Source organism: Hippocampus guttulatus, chromosome 13 (genome assembly GCF_054856545.1).
Source record: "Hippocampus guttulatus isolate MCC_2025c chromosome 13, RoL_Hgut_1.0, whole genome shotgun sequence".
In the NCBI taxonomy this organism is placed as follows: Eukaryota; Metazoa; Chordata; class Actinopteri; order Syngnathiformes; family Syngnathidae; genus Hippocampus; species Hippocampus guttulatus.
Window position 1 is genome coordinate 10,689,338 of NC_141273.1, and position 25,024 is coordinate 10,714,361.

Consider the following 25,024-nt stretch of genomic DNA (forward strand, 5'->3'; position numbering starts at 1 on the left):
CTCTCGTGTGTTCCCAACGGAAGAGTGAAACAAGCGCAGACCCAAATGACGTAAGCTTAATTGAAATGATGCCGATATTTTATGCTGCATACGTGGAAGGTGCGAAGTCGAATTTATCCAAGTTGATTGTTCCACTTCCGACCTCAAAGTGTTCGAGACGACAACAAAGATACAATACAATGGACGATACATTTTTATTTACATATCAGCACATTTTGACCTCCAAGAAGCTTTCATAATTTGCCAAATGTAAATAAAGGAATATCGTGTGTGCGTGTATATGTATTAACCCCCCCCCCCCCATCTGTTCTTAGGTTTACCCATCTTTTGACGATTTTAGTTTTGAAATGTGGTCCCATTTCAGAAATATGGGCATGGCTAATGACAGTAACGTAAAATAAGGTGGGGATAGTCAGTATCAGATTGTATACACTCTCTGCAGAAACATTGTGACTATTACTTCACGGACAATGCACCTAACAAACAGCAAAGTCCGTCAGTCTTGCAGTACTGTACTCAGAAGCGCTTGACTGTAAACATTCAACTAACGTGGCATAACAGCCCCAATTATACAATTGCCCACGTGTCAGATATCATAGCTGCTCGTCTGATGTTTGTAAGAAAAGCAATCCGTGTCAAAATAGGTAAAGAATTCTACCAAGTATGATTAATTTGTCGGAGCCAAACTAGTCACCTGATACAAGTGAATTGACATATGGTCTGGGACTCCCGGTTAAATATGGCGGCTCGATCTGCATGTTTTGAACAAACAAGGGTTCGCTCTAGTGGGTCTCTATGGCCGCAACTGGTGACCAATCCGACTTCTCACTTCTCTGGAATGCAACATTAACTACACCCCCTCTTGTCTCCTTTACGGCAAATGGAAGATGGCGGAGGCGTATAAATCTTTTGACGAAGCGGAGCTCATAAAGGTATGTGTTTGAACAACCTGACACAACTGACACAGTGCATGGACATTTTGAGAGAAAGTGTCGGTCTTAAATATGTTGGTTACCTCGCTCAATTTACCCATATGGTGCGCTGAAATATCGTTCTACTTCGTGTAGCGAGCATACTTAGCTTGTGCACTCTCGCAAATATGTCTGCAGTGCCTCACATTTTGCTCAAAGGTGGTGGGTGTTTGAGTTTTTACTGTATTCCCATGAATAACAAGACTGAGTCGCGTGTTAATATGTTGGAGGTTGGCTTCGTCAGCAATGATCTCTCACACTTCACCTAAACAGAATGTCACCTTGTTTTTCTCCCTCGCTGATGAGTGTTGGTGTGTCACAATCACCGGTATTATCACAAATATTGGTGTCAGAGAAAATAAATAACACTATGAAGTAAATATCCTTCTGCTTTCATTGGCACACATTACACCACACTTATTCTCTGAGAAAGGCTTCAAAATTAAACAATTTCACCTTGATTGCAACATAGGATGAATATTTGTCTGAGGAAACATCATTCGAATTTATCTTCCATTTTAATCTATGTTGAATTGTGTTGTTTTCCAGGAATGGCACGCGTCCACCGATCTGAAGCTGACCCTATATACCTACCTGAGGAAGCAGGTGCCTCGGATCTTCTGCCAAAATGAGGAGCCCAACCCTAATGAGGAAGAGGAGCAAGTAGAGAGATTCCTCCTCCACCCGCTTGAGTACTTCCTATTTGGTGAAGATCCCGATGAAGGTGTGAAGAAGCTCAAGCAGGGCAGTTCGTCTTCCCAGCTCTGCGGACGCGTCTTCAAAGAGGGAGAGACAGTCTACTCTTGCAGGTTCCAAAATGATCTCACAGTGTGTGTTACAAATAGGCTTTACACCGATCTGATCGACTGGGCTGGCATTGGCCAATATTTTGCATTTCATGCAAACTCAGTGGGCAGCTGTAATGTCATAATTTGCCCGATCGATCAATGAAATTATTGATGGGATCCGCGAAATAAAACATTACAACCAAGACATAATTGTTCATTCTGGGGATGTTCTATGCTGCCATTGTGTATATATGAGCCTGATAGCTAATTGCCTCGTCACTTGTCGTTTGAGCGGAAAACCTTGCGCTAGCAGATGGAAGTTCCTTCTCTGCCTACTCGACCATCCAATCACAAAGTAATAGTGTAGTTTTATGATTGGCATAAATAATACAGTAATACAGTTTATCGCAGTTAATGCGGACCAAAACCACCCGCGATAAACGAAAATCTGCGAAGTAGCGACCAATAAACATATACAGGTAAAAAAAAAGAAAAAAAAAGTCCGCAAAAAGTCCACAAACGGTCCGCGAGAAGCTCCAAAACAACAGTGAGTCACATAGAGCAACATATACAGTACTGTACTCCATGTATATATAAAAACATATATATATATTTTTTATGAATATGTTTGAAAAAATCCGCGATGCACTGGAGCCGCGATAAACGAAGCGCGAAATAGCGAGGGATTACTGTACCTATCAACGTAGCCATCGGAATACACTATACTGAGTGACGTTTATCTCAGCATGATTTGCTCAACACTGTCAGCCACACGTGTCTAGTAACAGGTGAGAGGATGAGAAAATTAGCTAAAAAGATAATCACTGTGATGTCAACAAAGGCTTTTATCAGTGACGATATGCTTTCTAATATGCTTGCAGGGATTGTGCAATAGATCCTACATGTGTGCTGTGCATGGACTGCTTTCAGGAAAGCGTGCACAAAAGTCATCGTTACAAGGTGGGTACAAACGTTAACTGAATTTGAGTTTTCTCCCATGTTGAAATGATCTACTCATAAAAATATATTTTTTCTTTGAACACTCTGACATTAATAGTAATAGTACAGTAATCCCTCGCTATTTTGCGGTTCGTTTATCGCGGCTTCAGTGCATCGCAGATTTTTTTCAAACATATTCATTAAAAAAAAAAATTCCATATGCATGGAGTACAGTACTGTATATGTTGCTCTATGTGACTCGCTGTTGTTTTGCAGCTTCTCGCGGACCGTTTGTGGACTTTTTGCGGACTTAAAAAAAACCCAAAAATCATTTTTTAAAATGTATTTATTTATTTTACCTGTATATGTTTATTGGTCGCTACTTCGCAGATTGTCGTTTATCGCGGGTGGTTTTGGTCCCCATTAACCGCGATAAACGAGCGATTACTGTATAACCTTTTTATCTTTATATTTCGACTTCATTCTCCTAGATTTTATTTTATGTTGTTGAAATTCATGTTTTGTCTTGTTTTGTAACCTTAAGGATTAACCCATTCAACAAGCACTAATGACAATACCACGTTTACATTTTTTTGTTCTAATATGCACATTTTCATATTTTTTATGGCATTTTAAGCAACCATGGATTTCTCAGCAATGTTTAACTCACTTGTGATTACTGAGTGACAGAAGCTGCTTTCCTGGACACCGTAGTGCATATAAACATAGACTGTTATTAGCATTTTGATAACTTATAGCAAACGTATAACCACAATGTTAGAATGAATATTGACTTTATATCTTCACATACATCTTTACCTCACTCTCTAGATTGCTGCTTGGTGCTCTAAAGGGTTTTTTATAAGGACAAGGTACCTGTGAACACTATGCGTAGAATAACACCACTTTTCAGAACTGGAAAATCTGAACCACTTTCTGACACTTCTCTTTTAGGTGGTAACAAATAATTTGTAATTATTTTTCCTCAGATGCACGCGTCATCTGGTGGGGGGTTCTGTGACTGTGGGGACGTGGAAGCCTGGAAGATTGGACCGTGTTGCTCCAAACATGACCCGGAGGCGGCCACTGACATGGTGACGGTGAGTTACATAACAGAGTAGAAAGAGGCACATGGGGAGGGACATAGTTGTTTTTTTTTCTGTGTCACCAAATCCCCGAAAGTTTATTTTCTCATCTTAAGTAAGCTGAGGGCCCCCCTTTCTTGGCAGTGACTTTCCCTCAAGAAAAATTTTAAACTCAATTTATAGACATGAAAGCTAGCTTGATTGATAGACTGGATGAAAATTTGTCACATAAGGTAAAATTAGAATATTTCCTTTATTTGTGCATCAATGTTTAGTCATATTGAGCATGTGTATTTTTTTTCCACTTCCTTTTTTTTTTTTTTTTTTGCTAAATGTTCCAAGCTGCTGTTTGTCAGGCGTGTCTTTATCAGATTGCCTTTGTCAGGATCCCGTAACCCTTGACGACATTGCGCCTGTTTCCGTAAATAACAGCTGCCTCCATGAGCAGGAGGCATGGCTGACATCAATTTGGCTCATTGTCTTCCGTAATCAAACCTTTTCTTTTAAAGCCAATATGCTCGACCGCCTCAGTGTTTCCACACGCAGCATGGGAAACCCACTTTTGTTTTTGCATTGTGTTTACAATATGGTAGATTTCTGTGCTTTTCTCACACACTGATGTGACATAGCAAAGAGTACAGGCGAGCTGGATGTTTGTTTGCCCAGTGTGCTAAATGTTCGACATTTCTATGACATATTTAGCCTCCGAGAGGAATGTTTGCTCTTGTAAGACTTCCCATCAATGTCACAGGGCCAGATATTTCTTTTCCCCATTCGTGAAATTATTTAACCTTGTTTGAAGCATAAACTTGCTGCTAGCGACACAGGAAATGGATCCAGTAGATGTTATTGCAGGCAAATACTCATGTAAAATAGAACACAGGATCCTCAGCCTGTGACCTACGTTTTTCAACTCGACTCAAGGTTGTAAATGGTGTACTGTATACTAGTTTGACAGGGCCGTAAGAATAAATCGTCACACGCAAAAGACGAGACACTAAGTTATTGCCATACTTTGTTTTTTATTTGATTGTCTATGTGTGCCCTGCGATTGGCTGGCAACCAGCTTAGGGTGTACCCCACCAACTACCCTCGCGAGCATAAGGCGGCTTAGTTAATGGATGGATGATTGTTTTCTATTTGCCCCTTTAGGTCTCGAGGTGTTTTCATGCATATATTTACTGTAATTCTGACTTGCCTTCAAAGTCTTGTTGCATCGCCGCCATTGTAAACACAGATCTATCGTAAACCGAGGAGCCCTCTTTTTAGACTTTTTAGAGCAATATCGTATTTTACTGGAAATTTGTTTTCCAGGATGAGTGTACATTGGAGCCGGAACTGTGTGAACGGAGTGAGATGCTCTTCAGGGTCTTGTTGAACTACTTCACAGACTTCCTGGACTGGGCGGAGGACCGTCAACTTTTAGCTCCCCTCAAACCGGAGTACGGCCCAGTTCATCTCACACACACGAACTGCACATAACTGTGTATAAAAATCTGAAGTCTCAGCAGAGCATGTGTTCATCTTAACAGAGTACGTTCTCGTGTGTGCAGGGAAAAGGACAACACATACGCCTGTGTGCTGTACAATGATGAGCACCATTCATACGATCATGTGATCTACACTCTGCAGCGGTCTGTTAACTGTGATCAGGCTGAAGCGCAGAATCACACGGCAATTATTGACAAGGAGGTACGGTGGATATAAAAAGTCTGCACACCCCTGTTCGGTACCATTGTTTTTGTAAATCAAAGAGACCAAGATAAATAATTTCCACCATTAATGCGAACTGGATCCTGTACAGCTGAATTGAAAAAAAAGAAGCAATATTTTAGAGAAAATAAGTCAAAATAAACAACTGAGATAATTTATTTGTACAAGTGTGCACATTCAATGGTGTCAGGTTTGTTTGCACTCCCATTGAACATGAGTTTGAATGTGATTGGTTAATTTTGAGGGTGTATTCACTTGTACAACCATCAGTTTGTTGTTGTTGTTTTTTTTTAATTGTCACTTTTTTTTAATTGAGTTGTACAAACGCTAGGTCATATTCGTAGCAGAAAAATGAAATGATTTCTTTCCTTTATTATAATTTTTTTTTTCCAAAAACCCGGCATTTCAACAGGTGTGCGTATACATTTTCTATCCACTGTATATGTCTGTTTTATGCTGCATTTTTTCCAGGCTGTGTGCCATTTTCATCAACACCTTTGCAATATCACTGTCTCGTAATTTGTTTTCATGGAAGCATGATTGAATTATACTGCACAGGGTCGGCGGACAGTAAAGAGAGGAAGTCTGGACTCATGCCAGCATGCTCAACGCCTCATTAAGGTAAAAACTGGTCACATAGACAAATTGAATGTCGATTTCCATGGGGCAGGAGAAGTGAACCAATCTCTTTTTTTCGTCAATGGATGCTACAGCTTCTTGTTGACTTTGAAACTTAGCTTGTAGCCGACGTGTGCACATTTTGAGCATGACGTCTCTGATCCACTGGTTAAAGGACACTTTGATTCTCTCCTCTTTCATCTCAAACTGCTTCAAACAACAAAGCGTGTGACGGAAAAGTGGTTAGGACTGCACGACTGCCCGTGTTTTATGTTATGTGTTGTGTTTATTATTTTACTTTATGTTAACTGTTTTGTTAAGCGCTTTGTTACAGATGCCGCTGTTGTGAAAGCGCTATATAAATCAGCATGTATTGAATTGTCATTCAGCAGAGCACAGACCTTTTCAAATTAACCTGAAAATGTCCGTTATTTCATGTGGAGGCCCTTTTTGACTAAAACAAATTCACTGCAACAAAAGCCCCCCCCCCCCCCCCCCCCCCCCATTCACCCCTCACTCATCCATCAATGTGTTTGTGCTGTAGTACAATTCGGAGCACGTTTCCCTACAGCCGCTGCGTGTGGAGGTGCTGCACTCGGCTGTCGTGGCTCACCAAACATTGGCCCTGCGGCTCGGCTCCTGGTTCCAGAAGATCATCGGCTATTCAGGTTCTGCTGTGCATGCACTGCAACCTCAGTGTCAGACAGCAACAGTGCTTTGTTGTGCATCATGTGACCGTTTTCTTGCGTGTTGTGTGCAGTGGGCTTCAGACAAGCCTTCTGCAGGGTGGCGCTGGAGCCCAACACAGACGAGAGCAGCATCTGCTGCATTAGCAGGCTCATGTTGCTCGATGCCACATTGTACAAAGGCAAGTAGCACTGACTTTTAGGGGTCATTAGACACCACCTCCATATTTGGTGATTAAATACACTTACATGATATGGCAACATGTGTCATTCTTTCTTAAAGGAGCACGCAAGATTGTACATGAGCTGATTTTCTGTAGCATGCTTATGGAGACGGAATTCAAGAGGCTCTTCGCGGTTGAATTCACAAAGGTAAAACGTGTTTTAAACCAAAGGTGGATGTGTTTTTACAGTTTTCTGAAAAATATGTGGTCTTTTCAAGCTTTATAAGGATCTGCAGAATAACTTCATCGATGATGATCATGAACGGAATATTTCTATTACTGCGCTGTCCGTTCAGATCTTCACTGTGCCCACACTGGTGACTACACTTTGTTGTACTAACATCATTGAATCTTCCAAAAGAGCCATAGATATTATTTTATAAGGGAAAAAAAACCTGCCCTCAAAAAGTTACTCTGCTTCGATGTTGTATTTCTGTTCCTCTTCCAGGCAAGGTACCTGATTGAAGAAACAAACGTCATTACAAGGATAGTTAATACAGTCATGGCGCTGTTATTGGAGCATTTGGATGTTAACAATCGCTTCTCCTTCCTGGGTTACAATTCTGACAAGTTCTCCCGTATCCAGGCCATTTTCCATGACCTCAGGTAGTTTGACCAGGTAGCAGTTTTAGCAACACGTTTGTTCCTTTTTTGTTCTCATCTGGGTTGTAAACTCTCTCTTAGGTATATTCTGATCAGTAAACCATCAATGTGGAATTTTAAGCTTCGGAAACAGTTTCTAGAGGGCTTCAATGCCTTTCTAGGCCTTCTCAAATGCATGCAGGTAATTGATTTATCACATCTACCAATCTCTATCAATGGTGAATGTCGACCTTTGTTCTGAAAGGTGACCCTTGTTTTTTAGGGTATGGAAGAGGTTGAACGTCAGTTTGGTCAACACATTGCTGTGGAGCCTGAGTGGGAAGCCGGCTTTACGCTTCAAATCCAGCTCCGCCACATTCTCGCGATGTTTCAAGACTGGTGCTCCTCAGATGTGAGTTGCCATCGACTGTCTTACCATCTCCCAATATTCTGTTGAGCATCTTTGCTTCCTTCTGCAGGACAGGATTCTGCTGGAAGCCTTCAGAGAGTGCCACAAAGTCTTGCTGCAATGCAACAATCAACCCTTCCGCCGAGAGGCTGCTGACTACTACATGTGCAAGCAGATCCTTCATGTTCGGCCCTACAAAGTGTCACAGGAGCCTGTGAGCATACATGTACCCCTCTCCAGGCTTCTTGCAGGTGGACTTTAACTACCGTATTTTTGTCTGGTCCTTTTCGTGTATATTTTCCATCAACGTATTCGTCTTTTGTGGTCTCTAGGCTTGTATGTTATCATCTGCAAGAATGGGTTACGTGATCAACTGTTTGACAATGTAAGTTGTTCGGTGCTGATAGGTTTTTTTTTTATTTATTTATTTATTTTTTTAGAATGAACGATTGATTGGTTGTTAAAGGAAATGGGGTCACATGCCCAGCTGTCGCCTCCATTAATGCGTCTGATACAGTTCACGTTTTCCCCTTTTACGGCAGGAATGCAATGACTTTTGCGGCCTGGTTGAGCATCCTCTGCGCTGTGTGGTGCTGGCTGCACAGGTATCAGCTGAAATGTGGCGCAGGAATGGACTGTCTTTGGTCAGCCAGGTGTGATGCGTCTTTTGTTAAGTATACTGTATATACGCGTACATTTACGTTTTTGTGATTCCTGAAGTTACCTGTTTTTCCCCCATGCTTAGGTCTACTACTATCAAGATGTCAAATGCAGAGACGAAATGTATGACAAAGACATCCTTATGCTTCAGGTTGGTTGATTCCTGTCATTAAAAACTTTGAATCATTTTTTAAAAATACCGGTACATATAATATGGTGATATCTTCATTTACCCTCTTCACTCAGATTTTTCGGACCGCTTTGGGAGTAACCATTCTATTAATTTACTAAATTCTTCAGTCTTTTTGGTGAAAGTAGCCGCAAAAATAACAGAAGTACTGTAAAACATTTGCAAGTCAGATGAAGTAATCTTATAATAAACATATTTGAAATATTCGATCTCATCCATTTTTGGAAATAACTTGCCAAACACTGTTTGCAGATAGCCGCTTCCAGAATGGATGCCAACCATTTTCTCATGCTGCTCTTACTAAGATTTGAGCTCTTTAATTTCTTCAATGGAAGCTGTTGCAGCAGAGACCACGTAAGTAATGCTTCAAAGTCAACATCAGGGGTAATGCTCAAGTGCATGTATTAATTGACGACGTGGCTACAATTGCAGAATGAATTGTTGCAGTGGAATCGGCTGACAGAAGAGATGCTGTATCTCCTTATCGTCATAGTTGGTACTGCAACTTATGGCTCATATTAGTTTAGTTGATGCTAAATGTTGTGACTGACCAACATAATTGCAGGTGAGCGATACGTCCCCGGTGTCACGAACGTGACCAAAGAGGATGTGACGATGAGGGAGGTTATCCACCTGCTATGCATTGAACCCATGGCACACAGTAGCCTGGTCAAAGGCCTGCCGGAGAACGTATGCCGCATTATCATGTTTCATACTGTGGAGGTAAATATGCAGCAAATAAACAACACATTCTTTGCAGGAGAGCCACGAAACAGGTCTCGAATCTGTAATCAACAAAGTCGCCACATTCAAGTACGTAGTTGACTTAAAAATCAATACCTGATATTTGTTTACGGGGCTTTTTCAGCAGATTTTATGTGGGTTTTTTTTCCCCCTTTATGAATATAGGAAACCAGGTGTGTCAGGACATGGATTATATGAGGTGAAAAGGGAGTATTTGGGCGAGTTCAACCCATTCTTCTACCATTATTCAAGATCACAGCACAGCAAGGTACCACATCTCATTAACACATTGAAGATCGTGTTTGATATCAGACACATGACTTTTTGTTTTTTCTGATCTTTTGCAGGCTGAAGAGTCACAAAAGAAGAGACGTGCTCACGAAGGTGCCGATAAAGGTGACCGCTGTCGGTGTCTCACCTCTGCCACCCTCTCTTTGTCAGTCATCTGTTTATGAACCTCTTGCTTGTACTGAAGGATGATCCCCCCTCCCCCCCACTGTTTGTGCTCAGCTCTGTGTCCTCCGGTGCCGCCTCCTTTCTGTGCGGCCTTCTCCACCATCGTACGCCTCCTCTGCTGTGACATCTTTGTCCACGTCCTCAGACGCGTGCTGCAGAGGGCAGCCGAGGAAAAGTCCACACATTGGACGGAAATAATGATCCAGCGGGTAACAAAACTGAATGGATCTTTGTGATGCTTCTTGGGGCGCTTGCGTGAAGGAGGTTATGTTTTCACTGATGTTTGTTTACAATGCAGCTTCCTGGCGACAGCACTTTGCCAAAGCCTGAGGCAACCGCTTGCTAACTTAGATTTAACATTTTCACAGCAGTCATTTTGATACAGCTAAATGTCAAATATCAGGAAAGATAGACCACAACAGATACACAATACATTTTTTAACATCTCCATGTCAAGTATACTGTATGTTAGGTCAGAAATTCTTTTGTGCATTTTGGAGCCCTTTCAGTTTGTTTCAATTTTATGAGAAACTACTATTTAACACGCGGGCGAGCATGTAACTCTCAAGTCTCATTTGTAAAGCTTACAGATGCATTCTATTTTTTTTCTTTGCTTTCGTTTAGCAATGTAATAATAATAATAATAATAGATTTTATTTATAAGCACCTTTCAAGACACCCAAGGACACTTTACAATAACAAAAAACACAAAACAATACGGGTTGAGCAGCGGCAGCCAAAACGCGCCAGCGTTCACTCAACCCGAAAGTCAGAAAGAAACAAGGGAGAGAGAGGGGGAGAAAAAAAAAACACGCTCGAACTACCCTCATTTGAGGATAATTTGAGTGAGGCAAAAAACTCCTGCACAAGCATATGACAGTTACAACAGGTCACAAGTAATAACATTATTGTACTGTTAAAGATACCTGGCAAAAATATCGAGATGACATTTTGCCCATATCACACAATCACGCCTTTCAAGCTCATATGGAAACAGTTTCGAAATATTAACTTCTTGAATGCACAATTGTTGGAACATCTAACATGATGGTTGTACAACTGGGTCGGAGTACCTAATGAATTGTTCAATGTATGTTTCATATAGTCTAGATTGAACCAATCACTCATTTAAATCCCACGGACAAACATTTAAACCTTGGGAGAGGTCTACAAAACCACTTTCCTTTTGTATCCCACAGGCCCTGCACCTTATTGGCCAGGCTTTGCTTGAAGAAAAAAGCCAACTTGAGGACCGCACTTTAGAGGAAGTGACCTTTGATTTCAGCCGGAAGGCTCGCGGTAAGTCAATTTCTTTGCAGATGTGCCAAATGCAAAAGCGTTCTGTCATTTTCTGCGACTTGCGATTCTATTTCTTGTCTTCTAGGAGTCGGTTACAAAGACGGCAAGTCTCTTTTCTTCTTGCTCTCGAAAATTAAGGCTATTCATTCATTTGAAGCCCAAAAAGACATGATCAAATGGGTACTACAGGTATCCTTCCACTAGTTTGCCTTAGCACCCATAAATCAAATTTATTTTATAGTGGCCATCATTGTTTTATTGTGTGGGTCTCTTTGCTAGATGTTTGAGATTGTCAAGTGCCTCAGAGAGAAGTCCACTCCAACAACTTCCATGAGTGTGGAGACAAGCAAGCCTGAGGAGGTAATTATGTACTGCAACATAATTGCGACATAAGACGTTATTTTTTTGGCTTGAAAGTGAGCAGTATCGGTGTCTCTCTTTAATTTTTTGCCACAGAGTGCTCAGGACAAAGAAAAAGCTGAGCGCAAAAGAAAGGCCGAAGCAGCCAAACTTCACCGCCAGAAAATCATGGCCCAGATGTCAGCCATGCAGAAAAACTTCATTGAGTCCCACAAGATGCTTTATGATAACATGCCAGAGAGCGCCATGAAGGGACAGCCCGTGACATCGACAGAGAGGTGAGGAGAGCTGCTTCAAAAACGCTCTTCAAATGTCAATTTCATCCATTTAATTTCTGCTATCGACATTTCCGACAGTCCGGTGGAGCAGAAGGAGCTCTGTGTGTCCGTGGGGCCCCATCGAGGGTCCACCCCAGCCGAGAGGGAGGTGCTGACCTGCATTCTCTGTCAGGAGGAGCAGGAAGTGGCGTCCCAGGCTCCGGCCATGGTACTGACTGCGTGTGTGCAGAGATCTACGGTGTTGACCCAGTGCAGAGGAAAGATGCCCACCAGCAGCGCAGACGGTCAGCCTCCATTCATGGACACATGCAGCGAGTCAAGGCTTTGGCCACTACTAAATACCAATGTTGTTTTATTGGCCTAATTGGTAAAACAGTCAACAATAGGACAAATACAGCTTAGGGGTTGTGCATTGTCTCCGAGATATCCCCACCTCCAGAATCACAAATGGAAGTTATCTTCGTGGAAGTTTGCTCTGTCCTTCAGATTGAATAATCTCTTTGCGCATGTAACGTCATATGAACTCATATTCAGTTTTTTTATTAGCATATCGATAATTTATTTCTTACTTCACCACAATGTTAGGAAGAGTCTGATGCCAAGATGCCTTCGTATCCCGTGTATACAAAAAGAGGCATATATCTTAAAGATCTTTTGTGCTTTGTTTTTTTTTTCTTTCAAGAAACGGCAACATTCTACCCAACATTCATGCCTCCTGATCTGGCTGTAGGCACCCACACAGGCAGCTGTGGACACGTCATGCACGCCACATGTTGGCAGAAGTAAGTCATTAATCAGAGTATGGATGAGCATCATCATTGGTTGATTGATTGTTAACAATTGCGTGCAGCGTGTGGAATTGATTGTTGACTAATACGGTCTTAAAACAACCAAGTGCAAAGTAGAGTGTCCTAATTGGCTACAACCAGCAGATGTGCTGATTCTCCAGTTTGCCGTCTTAAAAAGCACAACATGACATCACCTATGGGAAGTTGAGTTACAATTTGGATTTGCTTGGTGTGACACTGACATGGAAGCAGGAGTTCAGAACATTCAGAGGGATTCTTTGTGATCAGTTAAATGAGCTCTCATTTTTACTCATTGCTGATGAAGGAAATCGAGTCAAATGCCCATCCCTAGTAAAGAGCATATAAAGTATGTTTTTTTTTTTCCCCAAAACAGATATTTTGAAGTCGTCCAGAACACAACCAGAAACCGTCTCCATGCTGAACTGATCATCGACCTTGAGAATGGGGAGTACTTGTGTCCTCTGTGCAAGTCACTTTGCAACACCGTTGTCCCTCTCATCCCCCTGGAGCCAGTCATATTAAAGTAGTGAGTCCAATCTACCTCCTTTGTTAGTGAGGGCTACACATGTGCAACTTTATTTATGATCTCTTGTACATACTTGGTTTTGTTTGTGTTTGCAGTGAAAACGTAGAGATAATTGGTCAACATTTGACCCTTACTCGCTGGATCCATGTTCTTGAGGCCAGGATTAAAGGACTCATGTGCCCCCTGCAGGAAAATGGTGAGAGCAGATCCCTCCTATAATATATAAACAAAAGTACTGGGGCACCATCGTAAAATTCCTCATGCTTTCCAGCAGATTGTGACATGGAAGGCTCTAATGATTGCGATGCAGTGTTATGCGGAGAAGGTCAGCCAGATTTCAGAGCCTTATTGAGTTACGGCGTCCAAAAACCGTGAGGAATCCTCTTTCTGTATGTCCTCTGTCCTTTTCAAATTTGATCCCGAAACATTTTCTCAACTGCTTCTTTTTAGGAGGAAGTTCTCCGACAGTATAACAGAGATGCTGGTTGTGTGCGCCACCGCGGTCCATAGAGTCGGACTTCAGACTGTACCTAATGAGCTGTGCCCACGTGTGCCCCTTATGGCCTGGAACACATGTGCCTTCACTCTTCAGGCGATTGGTGTGACTTTTTTTTTCACTTCCATTAAAAGCTGCTTTATATTCTCCATCAACACTATTCTCAATGTGGATTTTGTATCTTCACAGAGAACATATTGCTCGAAGAGGACAAGCCACTCTTTGGGTCCTTACAAAATAGACAGGTTGGTCTGCAACACAAGCACATCTATATGATCATATTTGGAGCCTTGCATTGCATTCATGCGTTCATTTTGAAATGCCTTCTCTTTTGCAGCTGGCAGGCATGAAAGCGATTGTTCAGTTTTCGGCAGCACAGAGGATTAAAAGCTCCCAGGCCGTCATCCAGAGACACTTCACTGAGATGTTAGCAGGTACAACTTCTTAACAACACATTTGCACATTACGGTGTTTTTTTTTTTTTTTTTTTTTACTGAAATAATCTCAAATCCCAGTTCTGCTTCCGGTCACGAGCAAAAAGGACTCACCTTCTATTCTGGAAGTCGACTTGTTCCATCTTCTGGTGAGTGCAATTCAGTGTCCGTGTGAATAGACGGTAACTGCTACTACGTTTATATTACACATTATTGTTACACTGTTTTTGTGAGAATTGCAAAGTTTTAATGTTTGAAGCACACAAAGAGAAAAAAAAATGTTCGGCTTTTTTTTTCAAAAACGGCTTATTTCTTTCTGCAAAACTATGAATCTGAGCTAGTTTGCACTCATTGTGAGGAAAAAAAACAATCTTCACCTCTGTTCATCTCATTAATGTATTTGCTACTTGGGAGCTATTTTTAAATACTCAATTGTTGAGAGTATCAGCTGTATATTTGAGTGGAGACCTATAATTTGCCCAAATGCTTCTGTACGAGTAGAGCTACACATGATGAATATCTAATGTTATTTCATTCCAAAGTGGAACGAATGCATCTTTTTGGGGAGAGGTTTTTTTTTTCCGAGTGGAAATGGGGTAGTTGAGAAAGATGAAATTGGCCCCAATTGCAGAGATTTTTTTTCTTCTTACTCTGATATTGAATAAGTGAGTATTCATGTGTAATTAAAACTAAAGTTGTTTTTGTATGTACGTGTGCGTGTGCGTGTTTTTCCAGGTGGGTTTAGTGTTGTCTTTGCCCTCGCTGTACCAAGAGGAGACTGTGGACTTGCAGCCTTCTGCTGTCAGCTCAGCCTACAACCACCTATACACCCTGCATCTGGTCACAATGGCTCACGTCCTGCAGGTGTTGCTTCTCCCAACAGGTAAACATAATGGAAACACAACCACACAACCAGCTCTCATAATGCTGTTCACGATGCCGCGTGAATCACTGGAAACAGTTATGAATGGATATTTTCAAGGGAAAAAAACTGACACATTTGAGAAGAAAAGCCGAGTAAAGAAATAAAAGTGGTTGACAAAAATTACTCACTTAAGGCACAGCATAAGAACCTGATTTTGGAAAAAAAATTGATTCTTGAAGTGCTCTAAAAGAACTTAATCATAGTTACAGTGGAACCGGCATAGTTTCTAATTGAAATTTGAACTTGACACTTGGAATTAACTTCAGTTCTGTTGGCAGCTTATTCCATTTGCATGCAGCATAATAACAGCTAAATGCTGATGTACCATTTTTTTTATTTGAATTCTGGGCTCCTCCATTTGACCTGAGTCTGCTGAGCCTAGAACCCAACTGGCTTTTATTCCATTTGACTTATGACACACATGACCATGTGCATTGATGAATAGTACATCAATCCTCCATAAGGACTGCCACTTGATTCTGGATCAAGGACATAAGGCTCCACAATATATCTAAATTCATACCTTAATGTATGTCCGAAAGGGCCAGAACTTTGGAATATAAACCATCAAATTCCCCCCCGCCCCCAAAAAAAGTGTGAGCTCTCTCTCTCAGGTCTAATCTACGCGTACTCTTCGCATGGCACCAACAGAGCCATCTCTGTCTGTACAATCATCAACATGGATTTTTTGATCCTGATATTTTATGGTAACATTAACCATTTTTTTATTGAAAATGATTCTTTCTTGTGCAGACCTCCCTGTAGTGGTGGGTAACGAGGAAACGGAGGAGGCGAGAGCAGCAGCTGAACTATACGCTGCTGTGTCACAAAACACTGGAAGGTACATGTGACCAATTCTTGTTCTTGAGAGCTTTTGAATCTAAGACAGGACTGGTGTTATCTAATTATTATATTCTTTCCAGGATTCTTCCTGATGTGTGCGGTAGCTTTTTGGCCGAAAAAGTGAAGACGGGAATCACATCCTTTCTACGCTGTACGGCTCTCTTTTTCAGCTGTCTTACTGGTGTTCGTCCTCCGGAGCAGCTTTTTTGTGCTTCTGGTGGGTGGAGCCGTAGTACAATACAGTGAACCCTCACTGTTTACAAGGGTTGTGACCCGTTCCTTGATACAAATAGCCGGGAAAAAAAAGAATGCCCCGCCCATTTTTATTTTATTTTTTTATGATTTCTTCAATAAACAGTTTGCACTATGTAAGACCTTATTATCATTCCAAACTACCACTTAATGAATATAAGGGTACGTTCACAATGCAGGGTGTGATGCCTAATTCAGGTTTTTTATGATATCATACTGCAGAGGCATCGCATACATTTATATTCACCTATGAAATAGGCCCAGGTCGTATTTGAAAAAAATTGTAATTGTACTGTTCACACTGCATGAAAAAAAATCAGATACCTATCACATATGGGCAAAGAAATCGGAATTGAGCTACAGTGTAAACAAAAAAAGTCTTAAGTATTCTTACATATGTCTGGTCCTTTGAAAACTGAGGACCCCCTAGATCTAACTTGATCTTGCAGTATATTGAAGCATCCAAGCTGACATTTTGTCTGTTGCAGTTTCTTGTCAAGGTCAAATGGAGGCAGTCTGCAGTTACTTGGCACTGCCCTCGAATGTGTTCCAACTTTTCCAGGAGCACAAAGACACCGTGGCACCACTGCTGCATCGGTGGGTGATTAATTTTTGCGATCATGTTTTGTCTGTCAACATAAATGTTGAAATAAACTTTTATTTTTTTTTTTTAATATTTTTTTTTTGCTTTAAGGTGGTGCAGCAGCCCAGCAATAACCAAACATCTGAATGGCACAACTCAAACAGTCAGGTAATTTATTTGCCTTTTAACTTTGAGCCACGCTAAAAACTTCCTATTCAGTCAGCAGGTTCTTGTTGAACAGATACCCAAGAAGAAGAAATCAACTGATCGACCTCCCAGAGGACTATAGCGCTCTGCTCAATCAAGCCAGCCATTTTCAGTATGTGCAGCACACTTCCTTCATTCCAAAGGAAAGTTTTGGCTTCGAGGACTCAATCTTGTGTGCTTGCCCTCAGGTGTCCCAAGTCCGCAGATGACGAAAGGAAACATCCCACTTTGTGCCTATTCTGTGGCGCCATGCTGTGCTCTCAGAGCTCCTGCTGCTTCAGTCAGCTGAATGGAGAAGATGTGGGCGCTTGCACCGCACATGCCGCCACCTGTGGTGCAGGAGTGGGCATGTTCCTCAGGTGAGTTTCAACACCCCAAATATTAATTGTTCTTTCAATGTATCCACAATTTTGTGGTGTAATATCATTTCGACCTCCTGTCAGGATAAGAGAGTGTGAAATTGTACTGATGGCCAGTAAGACCAGAGGAAGCACATATCCCGCTCCTTATTTGGATGACTATGGCGAGACTGATCCTCATCTCGGGTAAGAATCTCTATTTGGTTCTTGTGTTGCTGTCATAATAATAATAATAATAATGTTAAGAATCATAAGACTAGTAATACATATTGTGTTGGGGGTGGTCATTATGTAAATTCATTGGTAATAACAGTGTGACAGGTGTGCAGAGTCGCTCACTCACTCAAAAGTGGGCATATCAAACATGTAATTGATTGTTAAATTTTGGCTGGGTAGGCACTCCTGAGACCAAAAGTAAATTCGCCATATGTTAATCAACTGCTGTTGTTTGTTCCCAAGGAGGGGCAATCCGCTGCACCTTTGTCCGCAGCGATACAGGAAGTTGAAGAAGATGTGGCAGAATCACTGCATACTGGAGGAGATTGCTTGCAGCCTGGAGCTGGTCAACGTCATGTTTGCTTTTGACTGGCAAATGATGTGATGTTGCAACCAGTTGGTCAGAGCAGACTGAGGCCGTCGGAGCTGCTGTCTGCCGCTTCCCCCCCACGACGTGCGTACACGCACGCACATTGACGCTTTCTCGGAAGCCCCAGCCTCCGGCTGGAGCGAAGAGAGAGCGAGAGAAAGCGCTGGACAAAGAAGAGTAGGAGGGAAAGAAAGAAAGGTTGTGTAGGTGATGAACAAAGCGCATTAGCCTTGTTTTAATTTGTCATCTCTGAGAATGCAAATAACCTCCTGCCGGTGGAGACTTAAAAAAAAAAAGACACAGTAGATTAAGATTCACATGCAATCACCTTCATGTTGTGATGTCACTTCAACATTTAAAAATGTCGATATATCACTAGCCTTGCATCTTTCAGAAACTACCGATTTCCTCATCTTTTTTTTTTCTTTTAAATTGAACCCCTCTCTGGGGTTTCTCTGTAACAAATCACATAAAACACGGTGCATCCAGGAAGTATTCACAGCGCTTTTCTTTCCACATTATGTTACAACCTCATCCCAAAATGGAATACATAAATTTTTTCCCCTTAACATTCGACACACAACATCCCATAATGACATGACCAAAAAATTTTAACTACATTTTTTTTCCCATTTATTAAAAATAAAAATGGAAAAAAGTAAAAAGTATTGAGCTTGAGGCTGTGAATACTGACGCACATGTGATTTTCATGTTTGTTTAATTTTTAATAAATTTGCCTACAAAACACATTCCACATCATTATGGGTTGTCGTTTATAGAATTTTGAGAGAAAAATGATATTATTCCATTTTGGAATGAGGCTGTAACAATATGGAAAAAGTGAAGCACTCTGAATACGTTCCACATGCACTACCTACACAATACCCGAATGACTGATTGTGACCTTCCCCTGATTAACAGACACTTTTCATCACTGCTTCAAGCAAACAAAAACTATGTTATCGGAGTACCTTTTCATTGTATGCTACCCTTTGGAAAAAGGTGAATTTGGTGCATTTGTGCTATTTCATAGCACAATATTATAATAAAAATCACCATCTAATCTATAAGTCTCCTACTTTAGCATATGTACAATACAGAAACAAATGGGATGGATTGTGGAAGTATCTGGTTGTTGATTCAAATTGAACTCCAAGTTGGTCAAGGCAAGTTCTTGTTTTTTTGTCAACCTGCACTGCAGTGGATACAAAAAGTCTGCACACCCCTTTTTACAATGCCAGGTTTCATAGATGGTGGGGGCTGGAAATAGACCAAGATAAAACATTACTTTTTACGATTCTGTAACCTATAACCAGTACCACTTAATTCGAGAAAAAAAGTATACCAGAATTTATATTTTTGGGAGAAAAAAATTATATACAGTATATATATATACCAGTATATATATTTTGAAGAGGGAATTTAAACATTTAGACCTGAGATTTGTTTGCATAAATGTGCACACCCTCGTAACTGGTGATGAATGTTTTCAGAATTAACACATAGTTAAATAGGAGTAAGAGCACACCTGCCATCATTTAAGGTACCTATGACGAACACCAAATACATTTCAAATATTCTAGTAGGCTTTTCCTGCCATTTTCCCAGTCGCAGCTAACATCCCAAGCCGTGGTCCACAGCTGACATCAGCAGCAGCGGGATCTCATTGTTGAAAGGGATGGCAAAAGATACAAAATAATTTGCAAGGCATCATCACGTAGCGAAGATATGGCACAGCAGTGATCTTACATTAATGGACGTCGAAATTGCTATGTCTGATGAAACCAAGATTAAACTTCTTGGCCATAATTTCAAAAGACATGTGGCGCGAACACAACACCTGCTCCTCAGCAATAGAACACTAGCGTACTATGAAGTGTTGAGAAAGCATTGTGATCATGAGATGTTGTCCTTCAGCTGCAAGTGTCCACTTAAGTCAAGGAGGAGGGTATCACGAACAGTTCCAAGTTCTAGTCAGCGTCGTCAAAACTTTGAGGCTTCTGCTGAAAAGCAAATGCATTTTTACTTTAGGGCTAATCAGAGGCACTTTAAATGGTGACGATTGTATACAGACTCCCATTTAACAAGAGTTGAATAGGATTGGTTAATTCTGAACAGTCATAGAAGGTGAGCACACTTATATAAATCCTCGATGGAGTTCAACAGCAGTGACTTCTTGTTAGGTGAAGAGACATCGTGGTCCCAATGACACTCCAAAACATCGAAAAAGTGGAAACTGTTGACAAATTTGATATTTTCCTCAATTTTCAAGTGTCCACGTGACCTGGTCTCCCAATACATTTTATCATTATAGTCTTTGCAACCATTCTACCTCCCAAAAAGATCGATTCAAAACATGCGGTTGGACGGTGAGTGGATGTAAACTTGAGAACAATGCAACCTCTTCAAGTTCAAAAAGGCATCATGCAGTTTCTTTGACCAGCACACAAAAATTCTCCAAAATCTTGCATGACAAAAGGTTTCATCAACGAAAACATTACAACGTACTCATCGACAAAAGTTCCTTCAGGTGGTGTGTGGAGAGTGAGGCAAGGCAAGGCCACAGCATCCACGACCAGACTGTACTGTAACCCCTTAAGTGTCAGAGGCAGGATGTTTTTTACCCTGCACTAAAAAAGGCTTTTGATTGAGACAATAGGTCAGCTTACCAAGTAAGCAGCTTGAAAAATGGATGTACACTATGACGTATAAATTGTCCTTTCTGCTCCAACAAATAAAAATGACTATTTTCCACATTGGTATTTTCCGCAGGCCAGACTATTTAACAATTCCTGGTCAGCTGGCTACAGATATTTGCTGGGGAGGCACATTGTCTGGCCCGTAGCGAGCTTTGGAAGTGGAAGGTACGTTGATGTTGGGGTCCCCGTTGTTGGCGGTGTCCACGTGATTGTTTTTGCTGAGGGTTTTGATGATGTTCAGGTTGATTCGAGCCGTTTCTATGAAGCTGTTCTCTAGCAACCAGCCGTCAGACTCGCAGTCGGGGTCTCCAAGTCTCAGCATGTTCTCCAAGGATGTCTGTAGGTAACGCACGCCCGTCAACACCGACAGCTAAAACGGCACACAAGAGGGTCGGTCATTAATCGCTTGAAAACAGGAGTGGGGAAATCAGACTGTCACGTATGATTTTTTTTTTTTTTAAGCGGACATATGGGCCAAGTCATTTGTAGATGATATAAAATATGTAAAACTGTTTATTTGAATAAAGGAATAGTTTGTTGTCATTACCCTGAATGAAAAACAGTGAAGAAATTACTTTGTTAATTTACTTTGTACAATTAAATGATTTTCCACCGGATGGCAGAAGATACAAGAACAGAGAATAGAATTGTGTTCACCATCTGTAGACACGTGCAGATGTCACAGAAAATTTGGGAGTAAATTGAGACAATAGCGGCAGCATGTGAGTAGTTGTGTTCATAAAATAGTATTTAGGTCTTTTTTTAAAAATAATGTGGCACTTTTGTTTGTTGGTGTGCTGTGAGATGTTTCTAATTCTTTGGCTAAAAAAAAAAAAAGAAAAGTTGATTCAAAAGACTGACCTCAAAGAGCCATGTGATGAGAACTGTGAGGCCGATGGAGTGTACGATGCCGCAGTAGTAGTCCAAGAGAACCTGGTGACACCCAATGGGCCACAGGTTGAGCTGCTCCGTGTGGTGGTCATAGTTGAAGTGGGCCGAGTTGTTGCTAATTTGATGCTGGATGCACGGCCGCGGGGCGTTGACATTGCAACAGCTGAAGGGGACGCTGTCCATCAGGTACTTGCCTTCCACGTTGCTCCTCAGACGACTACGCACGCGAAAAACAAGAAGTTCAGGTGAGGACGGCACGGTTGGCGAGTTCTTAGTGCATCGACCTCACAGTGTAGACTACACTGTAGAGGTACCGGGTTCGATTCCAGCTCTGGCCTCCCCACATGGAGTTTGCATGTTCTCCCCACACCTGCGTGGGTTTTCTCTGGGTACTCCAGTATCCTCCCATATTCCAAGGACATGCATGGGATGTTAATGGAGCACTCTAAATTGTCCCTAGGTGTGATTGTGAGTGTGATTGGTTGTTTGTCGATGTGTGCCCTGCGATTGGCTGGCAAGCAGTTCAGGGTGTCCCCGCCTACTGCCTGAAGATGGCTGGGTTAGGCTCCAGCACCCCCCGCGACCCTCTTGAGGATAAAGCGGATCAGAAAATGGATGGATGGATAAATCAAGATAAAATAACTTCATCAAAGCATTTTGATGTTATTCTGTTCTTCGTCAATGCTTCTCCCTCACTAACAAACAAAATATACTGGACCCCCCCCCCCCCCACACACACACACATACTCATAGTTTGGTGACACCCGAGGATTCACCAATAACAATATTTTTTGTTTTGTTTGGCCATCACATAGCTGTTGGTGGAGTCGAAAGGATTGGTTGCCAGGTAGCATTACTGGTGCCTTGTGCTTCTTTTCACACCCCAGCACCCCCCCCCCCCCCCCCACTCTGTTTGAAATGTCAACCTTTGCATCCTCACATATTTCCCATACCAGAATGAGCCACCTGTGCTGATTTATGTGCGCTTGGTACTTACTCAACCACTTCTCTGTGAGACATGTCCAGGTATCGGTTGCTGATCCACTGGATTCGGAACCAGTCTTTATAAGCCTTGTTGCCGCAGCACTGGAACTCTATCTGAAGCATGTCCACGGCACGCTTCAGGAAGCATCTTCCCGGTGTGTCCGTATCCTTGTAGTACTTCATGGCCTTGCTTAGGCCTTCTCGCAGTGACTCATCCAGCTCCCAATGCATGGTGTAGCACATGAGAGCCCCCACCAACACGCAGAAGGTAAAGAAGAAGGTACATACAATGTAGGGCAACATGATTAGCTTCCAGCGGAGGAACTTGGCTGTGTCGACGCAGTCGTAGCAAATCTTCCCACCCAGGAAGTTAATGGCACAGGCAATGAGGCCGACGGATATGAGCATGTTGGGAACATACTGAATGTCCGTGTCAGCCATCAGCTCCCACCGCTTGTTGAGCTCCACTTTCAGGAAGAGGCCCAGGCTGAAAAGGATCACGCCCGTCACCACGGAGATCCAATTTAGGATCCAAAGCGCCTGAGCTAGTTTGTCCCTCTTGGTCTTGGTAAAGGTCACTTTCAAAACGGCCATTGCTTATATCGACTGTTTTTTTTCCTGTGGATGGATGAAGATAGGAATTCAAGAACAGGAGCTGTCGATTTGCTGAGAAGATGTAGAAAGCAGCTTAGCCTGTTTGTGTTGACACTGTTGATTTTGTGTCTTACACGCTATTGTACATGCTCTGATAACAAACATTACCAAATATCAAAGCCGTCTTTATACTTCCGAAATGAAAAAGCACCTTACAATGTCAATAAAATGTTCAATAAAAATCATCGGGTGATAAGCTGTCCCTTGTCCGTCCACTTACCTTAACCTGCTTAGCGATTAACAGAAAGGCTCAAGTAATTTTTCCAACTCATCTTTTTCTTTGTGCCTTCAAGGCATGCTCAAATAAAGCAAGGAGTATGGTAGCACAATGATAGTAGTAGTAGACAGACAGGTTGTATAAAGGCAGCCACAAGCACTACTAGCCAAGCAATGACCCTCCTCCTAATCCCCTTTAATCATTATTCAGCCCTGCTCCTGACAGGGATTTGCATCCACCTTCTGCTACCTGTGCAAATTTAACTGTCCTAGCTCTTCTGGGGAAAGTAGTGACTGGTGTGCGTGTGCGTGTATGTGTGTGTGTGCGTGTGCGTGTGTGTGTGTGTGGGCAAATTGTACACTGTATTTCAAAGTCAGACGTATTAGCCAAATATGTAAAACACACAAGGAATTTACTTTCCCAGTTACGGTTCAAATAACTAAAGTCTACTTGTACAGTATTGTATAGCCCACAATGTATTTCCTCAGCCACGTGGCCTCCAAACAAATAGATGCCATGCCTCCAATCAACTGTGCTTAATATATTACATTGTATGTATCAGCTTGTTATATGAAGCATGCTTATGTATGAATTTCTCTGACCTCTGCAATTAAGTAAATACTTAATGAAACAAGTATAAGCAGAATAAGAAAGTAAAAAATATGTACATTATTTCCAAGGTTGAAATTGTCCATTAATATTTCAACCTTAAGCACCTTATCATATCCCTGCGCACAGTGGCCTCTGCATCCAATGCACAAACCGGTACTTGCAGACACTTGGGACACACTACAAATCAGCCAATGAAATGTTAAGAGTGCGATTGGATTAGAGTGTGACAAAGTAGATTGTGTAAGTAAGATGAGCACTATGAGCATTATTGTCAATGCAAAACAACACACCGTTGAATTGCACTACTAGCTCTTAAGAGAAATCACCAAATTAATTGATTCCAAAATAATGAACCGTCATTGATACTGTTCCTCTATCATTCAGGGCAGAACTTTCAATTCCAGCTCTTGGATGTTATTTTCCTCAAATTATTATTATTATTTATTTTTTTTTGGGGGGCGGGGGCTGGGGGGTTCTATGGTCCTTCTTGCCTGCAGGTCTCCAGGGTGTCAAAAAAAGCCACTGGCAATAATTAAAAACTGTTAAATGAATACCTCATCATTGTGCCAATCAAAACTCTGCATTATTACCTTTGTAAAGGTAGAATATTTACCCTAGTCAGGCCAGCCTCTGCTTGAAGTTTTTTTTCACACAGTTTTATTTATTGACACTATAGTTTGAATTTGTTTGCCCAAAATATAGACAATGATGCTTTTGATTCTTATTGAATGTTGTGAGATCGAGTGTCACCAACATGATCAGTGGGGGCAACAAATAGTCTCTAAGGATCACATGAGTAGCCTTCGGGCCAGTGGCGGATCGAGAATTTTAATTTCCGTGCATTGCCTTCAATGGGAACGTTGCCCCTGCCAACATGGCCGCTTCATAGGCACGGTGGTGATCCGGTTTGTTACAGCTAAATCCAAATCCGCCCTAATTTACGAT

At 41.7% G+C, this 25,024-nt stretch overlaps 2 protein-coding genes across 4 annotated transcripts; one reads left to right on the forward strand and one right to left on the reverse strand.

Moving 5' to 3' along the window:
* The first annotated feature begins 11 nt into the window (after nucleotides 1-11).
* Nucleotides 12-19,085, forward strand: ubr1 (ubiquitin protein ligase E3 component n-recognin 1). Of its 2 annotated transcripts, none has more exons than XM_086127964.1 (48): nucleotides 12-50; nucleotides 888-932; nucleotides 1,521-1,780; nucleotides 2,641-2,719; nucleotides 3,688-3,798; nucleotides 5,098-5,225; nucleotides 5,337-5,475; nucleotides 6,055-6,117; nucleotides 6,659-6,782; nucleotides 6,875-6,982; nucleotides 7,084-7,172; nucleotides 7,243-7,341; nucleotides 7,473-7,630; nucleotides 7,709-7,808; nucleotides 7,890-8,018; nucleotides 8,086-8,266; nucleotides 8,348-8,400; nucleotides 8,558-8,668; nucleotides 8,761-8,826; nucleotides 9,118-9,219; nucleotides 9,298-9,361; nucleotides 9,431-9,555; nucleotides 9,626-9,678; nucleotides 9,775-9,877; nucleotides 9,957-10,005; nucleotides 10,120-10,274; nucleotides 11,265-11,364; nucleotides 11,450-11,553; nucleotides 11,644-11,724; nucleotides 11,821-12,002; nucleotides 12,081-12,286; nucleotides 12,685-12,784; nucleotides 13,185-13,337; nucleotides 13,433-13,533; nucleotides 13,609-13,708; nucleotides 13,788-13,936; nucleotides 14,023-14,078; nucleotides 14,171-14,267; nucleotides 14,349-14,416; nucleotides 15,003-15,150; nucleotides 15,946-16,033; nucleotides 16,116-16,252; nucleotides 16,776-16,884; nucleotides 16,982-17,038; nucleotides 17,112-17,189; nucleotides 17,266-17,436; nucleotides 17,521-17,622; nucleotides 17,896-19,085. In XM_086127964.1, the coding sequence occupies exons 2-48, from the start codon at nucleotides 888-890 to the stop codon at nucleotides 18,035-18,037; spliced, it is 5,223 nt and encodes a 1,740-aa protein (XP_085984090.1). In that variant the 5' UTR covers nucleotides 12-50; the 3' UTR covers nucleotides 18,038-19,085. The 2 variants fall into 2 exon arrangements, with proteins under 2 accessions (XP_085984090.1, XP_085984092.1); XM_086127966.1 differs by having other exon boundaries at nucleotides 13-50; nucleotides 13,612-13,708.
* Nucleotides 19,086-20,487: 1,402 nt separating this feature from the next.
* On the reverse strand, nucleotides 20,488-23,711 carry prph2la (peripherin 2-like a). 2 transcript variants are annotated; one of them, XM_086127969.1, is made up of 3 exons: nucleotides 22,610-23,711; nucleotides 21,583-21,829; nucleotides 20,488-21,058 (listed from the first exon to the last, which is right to left on the reverse strand). In XM_086127969.1, the coding sequence occupies exons 1-3, from the start codon at nucleotides 23,188-23,190 to the stop codon at nucleotides 20,819-20,821; spliced, it is 1,068 nt and encodes a 355-aa protein (XP_085984095.1). In that variant the 5' UTR covers nucleotides 23,191-23,711; the 3' UTR covers nucleotides 20,488-20,818. The 2 variants fall into 2 exon arrangements, with proteins under 2 accessions (XP_085984095.1, XP_085984094.1); XM_086127968.1 differs by having other exon boundaries at nucleotides 20,488-21,091.
* Nucleotides 23,712-25,024: the final 1,313 nt, after the last annotated feature.

Excerpts from the sequence above, each read along its gene's own strand:
- ubr1 (XM_086127964.1), top strand. The coding sequence starts at position 888 with ATGGCGGAGGCGTATAAATCTTTTGACGAAGCGGAGCTCATAAAG. Across the intron at positions 2,720-3,687 it reads ACAAAAGTCATCGTTACAAG|ATGCACGCGTCATCTGGTGG; the intron begins GTGGGTACAAAC and ends ATTTTTCCTCAG. Across the intron at positions 12,785-13,184 it reads CACGCCACATGTTGGCAGAA|ATATTTTGAAGTCGTCCAGA; the intron begins GTAAGTCATTAA and ends TCCCCAAAACAG.
- prph2la (XM_086127968.1), bottom strand. The coding sequence starts at position 23,190 with ATGGCCGTTTTGAAAGTGACCTTTACCAAGACCAAGAGGGACAAACTA. Across the intron at positions 21,830-22,609 it reads TCTCACAGAGAAGTGGTTGA|TCGTCTGAGGAGCAACGTGG; the intron begins GTAAGTACCAAG and ends TCGCGTGCGTAG. Across the intron at positions 21,092-21,582 it reads TCATCACATGGCTCTTTGAG|CTGTCGGTGTTGACGGGCGT; the intron begins GTCAGTCTTTTG and ends GTGCCGTTTTAG.